Source organism: Pholcus phalangioides, unplaced genomic scaffold, assembly GCF_987345545.1.
Source record: "Pholcus phalangioides strain wild (caught in Gottingen) unplaced genomic scaffold, Ppha-v1.0 ptg000004l_1, whole genome shotgun sequence".
Taxonomy (NCBI): Eukaryota; Metazoa; Arthropoda; class Arachnida; order Araneae; family Pholcidae; genus Pholcus; species Pholcus phalangioides.
In genome coordinates, this window is record NW_028301597.1 from 31,360,790 (window position 1) to 31,367,100 (window position 6,311).

The following is a 6,311-nucleotide window of genomic DNA, read 5'->3' on the forward strand; positions in this document are numbered from 1 at the left end:
AAGTAAGCGGATATATCCGCTTCCCGCTCGCTCCCTAGCCGCAGCAGGCTGCGGCGACCCGCCTTGCGGGCGTGGGGGTCGCGGGGCACAGCTCCCTCGCTACGCTCGGTCGCCCTGGGTAACTATTGACTTTGTTCCAACAGCACCAAGAGATCTGTAATCCAATAAGGATAAAATCTGACGAAAGGAGAAAATAATCTTTATAATCAGTATAATGACCTTTATACTGTTTTTTTAGAATATTTATTTCATTAAATAATAATTAATATTATTATGTAATAAATTAATGTTATTCATATTAATCAAGTGACGCCACAGTCTGGCCAATCGCTGTCGTGGTTATAAATACCATCAAATACAGCAAAATTCAAGTATTTGATTCGTCAAAGCCGCACAGGTGGTCAAGGGCGTCCGAATTCCAGATGAAAAATTAATAATTTAGGGAATATCATCGCTCCACGTCTTATTAGGGTTACCATAGCTATAATTCTTGAGGAATTATGGGTAATATGAAACTCGCCAAACTTGTTACAGAGATTTTGCCAAGTTGACACGAAACCCGATTACGGAAATATACCCTTCCTTTGAATTTTTGTAACTGAATTTTATTTCAAAGGTGGTCGAGAAGAACGCAGGATCAGTTGCTGACGAAATGATGGGTTCCGTTCCAGCTCCCGAAGAACAACTGGCGGACGGCGATGGAGCCAAAACGACGTCGATCAATGATCTGCCTCCAGAATTGTTGGTGAGCATATTCATGAATTACATGCGAACCGAAGGGCCGAAGAAATTCTTGAGGAATATCTCAGTGGCGTGCCAGCGATGGAAGAAACTCTCGGCTACCCCGTCCTTGTGGGGTGAAGTGACTTTAAGGTCATTGGACTATAATTTCGATCATTTAATCAAGTTAGGAGAAAATGGACTGCTCTCTTCTACTCGGTTCTTGAATTTAAACACTATATTTTCGGACAAAAGTGATTTACATGACTTTACTCCGCGTAGGCTGCTGGTTCCCGTGGATCTTGTCAAGGTGACTAGCTATTGCCACAGCTTGAAAGCAATCGATATCTCCCACTGCAAGGTATCTGTAACTGCTATGGAGTATCTGACTAGGAAATGCCCGGACCTCCATCGACTAATCATGGATTCCGTGACCGGTTCAATTTTCGACTACGATCATGGAGATCGATTTAATTGTGAGATGACGGTGTCCGCACGCCTGTTAGACCCCGTATTCAGTGTCTGGGCGCCGAAATTGAAGCATTTGAATTTGGAGATGTGTTTCTTCAGTCACGACAACGAGCTGATTTCGCAAGTGGCCGATCTCTGCCCTGTTCTCGAAGAATTTAATATATTCAACGCGCGAGTAAAGGGAAAGGAGATTCGTTTCCAGTGTCCGATCGCTAAACTTATGAGGGGTTGTCCCAAACTCCGAGTGCTGCACCTTTGCTTCTGTGACTTTGTGTTCCGACATGATGAAGAGTTCAATGGATTCGAAGAACTGAGGGAATTCGTTGCTGCATGCTGTGACTATCACGGTCTCGACGTGAGGTTTATGCTAAGACATTCCACAGAGTTGGAGGTCCTGGATGTCGGCGGAAGTTACGAAGAAATGAGGAACATAGCGGAGATCCCATCGGAGAAGCTGAAGCATCTTGGAACTGGATACAGGGGAGGTCCGATGGATTATCTCGTGAAGTCTGCCAGAAAATGGAAGCATACATTGGAAGCGCTCATAATCAGTACGCCGCACGACCAAGACATCGCTCCTGTTCTCGATGCTTTTCTGGAGAACAATCCGGATCCAGTGCTAAAGACCTTGTGTCTTGATGACTATGTGATGCCGATGCCGTACTTGAAGAAGTTAGTCCGAATTTGCCGGAACCTCAGCTTCCTGAAGTTGGGTGATAAAAAGAAGGATGAAGCACCGATAAAGTTCCGCAACCGGAAAGAAGTCGAGGAAATTCTGGATTTGGATAATTTATGTACTATCGTTGGCGAGAAGAAGAAAACGTGTCATTTTGACAAAAAAGAAAGATTGCTGACTGTTATTAGAATTTGCTGTATGGTGTGACTTTCGTCGTTATAATTTATCTTTTGACATTTTTTTCATTTCAGAACGTTCAGCTTCTGTGTGACGATCATATTTGATAGCATCTTTTCAATATAGCTATGATGTGTCTTCCAATATTTTCGGATGAAAACAATTGTTTTGGTTCACCGTTATTCACTTAATAAAATAAGAGTTTGTGAAAAAGGTTCGGTGACGTCATTCGAATGTATGAAATTTGACATATTTTGTACTATATACTACTACTACACCAGACATGCACCTCGTCCATATTCCTTTGCGGAACTTCTAACGAATTGGTACATGTTGGAATGTGTGTATGTATAGTGAACCTTCCGTAAAGTTTGTTTCTGTGTAATGTTTGTTATGTGTAGTGCTGCCATCTGCAATCAATTTTTTTAATTATGAGTTTTTTTCAACTTATAGTGAGTGAATGAATGAATAATTATACCGTCGTAGGCCTGTTGTTCTCGGAGGCAAGACTTTTTAACGGGGGGATCGGCTCGCACTCGCACCTCGAAGTTGGGAACCGCAGAAAACCAACTACAGCCGAACAACACTGCGGCGATGGTGCCTGGGCGCGGTAGCCCAGATCGATAAGATACTCGCCTAAAGTACCAAAGGGATGTTTAGAGGTGTCGCGAGTTCGATACCAGGTTCGTCCTTGTCAGAAAACTTTCCTGATACAGGGGTACAACAAAAAATGGTGACATGACCGCAGAAAAAATTGCTACCGCAGGGACTATCCCATCGAGGGGTTAGCGCACCAACCTCTCGACGAGTATAAAAAACAAGCCTGCCGTTCGGAATCGGCAATAAATTGTAGGTTCGCGGTCTAATTAGCCCTCGTGTGCAGAAAATGACCGTGGTGCGACAAAAATGAGCGACGGTGGGGTATATCTGCAGTGTACTATATACTGCAACTAAAACAATACCTTTAATTAGGGTTGCGTGACTGAAGTGTGTCGTTGCTAGGGGAAAAAGAAGTGAAAAAAAAAATGTTTCTCAATCAGGTAGTCACTCCCCGACTTACGAATATTTGACTTTCCGGGTTACGAACCGAAATATTTGCGATAATGTTGAATGACAAATGAATCTGGGCGCTGTTTGGCAAAAAAATGTTTTAAAAAGACGTTATTCTTATCCATTTTAGTCGTTGCCCTGATTGCAAAGTTATGGGTATTCAAAAGACAAAATTAATTTATGTATCATGTATTATGCTCATTGCATTTCGTGCAATGTACATGAGTCATGCACATTTATATGTACGAATTATAAATTATCACCTGCGTGATGGCTATACCAGTAAAAAGAAATGATAAACACGTATTATGAAAAGTGATTTTAAAAAAATCACACGCAACACTAGATACGCAACTGCTAGGAACACACGCGCACTTCTAACACAACGATTAGCTAGTAAATTCACGATTGATCGGCGTTGTGCTGGGTTTGAAAGAAAGAAACTGGTAACCTTAGTTACATGACATTGAATTATATAATCCACTGGAAAAATTTCCAATATTTTCAACGTTGGAAATTACGGTACTTCATTAACGGTAAAGTTACGGGTGGCTCGAGAAAGAAATCTCTTCCCGTGAGGGAACAACTTTTGTCACCTCCGCTGATCGACACAGCTTTTTCTTTGCCCTTTCAGCTCGAATTTGGCACCTCACCCTGCGCGGTCATTCGGTCCAAGAGCCGCCCATGCCATTTGTTGCAGTACAAACAATTTTTGCTACTGCTATTTCATTTGTGTAGCTTTGGCATCATTTTGGACAATGGATTATCGATTTCCTGTCATTTCCTGTATTTTTCTTGAGAAATTATAGTCAATGTAATGTTATAAATGCAGGATTAAGTTTTTTTTTTACGACGTATATTTTTAGGGCAAAATGCATTTTTTATGAAGAATATTCTGTCGGTTTTTAAGTCATCTTAGCCATAAGTCATCCTAGTAAAATCCTAGTCATACTCATAGCTAGGGTTACCAACCGTTCTTGTTTTCGGAGGACATGTCCTCCTTTTTGATGTCATTCCAAGCGTCCTCCTACGATTCGGAAAATTTGCCCTTTTGTCCTCCTTTTGAGGTTTCGGAATTATTTTTCTTTCTTTTTTTGGGAATTTTTTTCCCACTTTGAAACATATATCTCTTCATTGATATAAGTGTTTTTGTGATTTTTTCCCACACACATTCACCAATAGCCGTCGAAATTCCCAGAATTTTTTCAGTTTCTGCTTTTTTTAGCAATTCTGTTTTAGAGGTAGGAAAAATTATTGTTGTGACCGGTTTAGTAATCGGAATAGTGGTGCCAACTACTGTGGAAATCGGGATAAGTGATGTCACTAAGGGTGAGCGCGCAGGCGTCCTCTTTTCTCAGTTTTCGTATCTGGAAACCCTACTCATAGCAAAATGCATGTCCGTTGGTGTTGCCATCTACATTCAAAATTAGGAACTCTTCGAGAAATGTCTGACTCGCATTTCGAATTTTAAAAAAACTGGCAAAAAAAAAAATCAAAGCGTTATTCAGAATCTCTAAAAATAAATTTCAAAAATACAATTTCTTTAATAATATTGATTTTCTGTGGTATTATTGTTTTACGTTCGTTTGTTATGATTAGGGTTGCCAGATTGGAAAACAGAAAGGAGGAAGCTCGCGCCTGCATAATTCGTCCGGTCACCTTTCCGATTTCCACAACAGATGGTGCCGCAATCATTTTTCCCAACTGAAACTAAAAAAAGTCCTCTAAAAAAAAGAAAAAAAATTACGATCTTTCCCCTCGCTTTTAATGCATCATTCACACAGTCGGGCCACGTATAGCCACTAGAATAAGGTCTTTATCAAGTCGCCTTAGGGCCACGTACGTTGCCTGGAGCAAGGTGAGAGGTTTTCTCTTTCTCTACTCACAAATTTTTTTCTTTCGGGATCGTTGCTTTTTTTTACCAGATGCGATTTCTGAGCCAAGGGAAAACTGGCATCTGCCCTGCTTGTGGGCAGATTGGTTTCCTGTATTCTAAGAATTTCAACAGCAATTGGTGAAAGCTTGTAAAAGTGGGTAGGTGAAAAAATCAAGAGATATAGCAATTCCTAACCTTTCTCAGCCTCGTCTCAACAACAAGATCAACTTTAAGACAAATGGGACAGTTTTTTTCTTCTTCAAAATCAGTGATTACCAATGACTCAATAAGTGCAATTATAATAGAACTGTAAAGGGATTTGTACGACCCATCTCTGAAGCCTATACGAATCAAGTTTGAGCCGTGACCGATAGCTCAAGAATCCCTGGGCGAGAGTAGTAACTCCTAGAGACAGAAGGCCTCCGTATGGGTAGCCAAGTTCATCTGAACATCATATCCGGTAAAACTATCTAGTTTGCCACATTTTGAACCACAGCATCCTATTTTGTATCTTCTTATTTTGGCGTATAATCTTCCAGGTTGTATGACGAATGACGTCAATTGCCTTGTTAAGACGACAGATACACGAAACTGGCTAAGTGAGGAGATATCAATGTTTCAGGAAAGGAAAATTCATCTCTGCGTGAGGGCAGAGATGAATTTTTTCACGGCCAAAAAAATAATTTCCTCGTGCATAATGAAAGTATGCATTACAAACACCTGATTAACGGCTACCCCTATTTTACGGTCAAGAAAATAATTTCCCCGTGCATAATGAAAGTATGCATTACAAACACCTGATTAAGGGTCACACCCCCTCTTTTACTGCCAAAAAAATAATTTCCATGTGTTTAATGAAAGTATGCATTTCAAATCCCCCTCTTAACTGTCAACCCTCTTTTACGGATGAACTTTTTTTTTGTCCCACGTTTGTCCTCAGAAGAGAGGTTTTACTGTATTTAATGACTTTTCCCCTCAGAAAAAGAAATGAGAAAAATAATGCTGAGAACCTGATAAGGAGGAAAAAAGGGCGAATTTTTGTGAAACGTAGGAGGATGCTTAGGGTGACCATACTTCCTCGAGACGGGAAATTGTGATTCCAAATACGGGAAAATACGGGACGTCAACAATTATCACCAAAAATGACCACAAAACCGAACAAAGTCGCCAAATATTGCTGAAATAACGGGAAAATAATAATGGCGGAAAATGCGGCATTACTGCTAATATTGCAGTGGATTAAAATTAATTCCACGAAAACAAACGTTCACTAAGACAAATGTGGGAGATTAATATTCTCATTTATACTTGTGATTATCAGAATATAATTTATAAGTTGAA

At 40.4% G+C, this 6,311-nt stretch overlaps 1 protein-coding gene across 1 annotated transcript; it reads left to right on the forward strand.

Moving 5' to 3' along the window:
* The first annotated feature begins 655 nt into the window (after window positions 1–655).
* LOC149087096 (F-box/LRR-repeat protein 6-like) lies at window positions 656–2,074 on the forward strand. The gene has a single exon (XM_089231903.1). The coding sequence runs from the start codon at window positions 656–658 to the stop codon at window positions 2,072–2,074; it is 1,419 nt and encodes a 472-aa protein (XP_089088029.1).
* The last annotated feature ends 4,237 nt before the right edge of the window (window positions 2,075–6,311 follow it).

Excerpts from the sequence above, each read along its gene's own strand:
- LOC149087096 (XM_089231903.1), top strand. The coding sequence starts at position 656 with ATGGGTTCCGTTCCAGCTCCCGAAGAACAACTGGCGGACGGCGATGGA.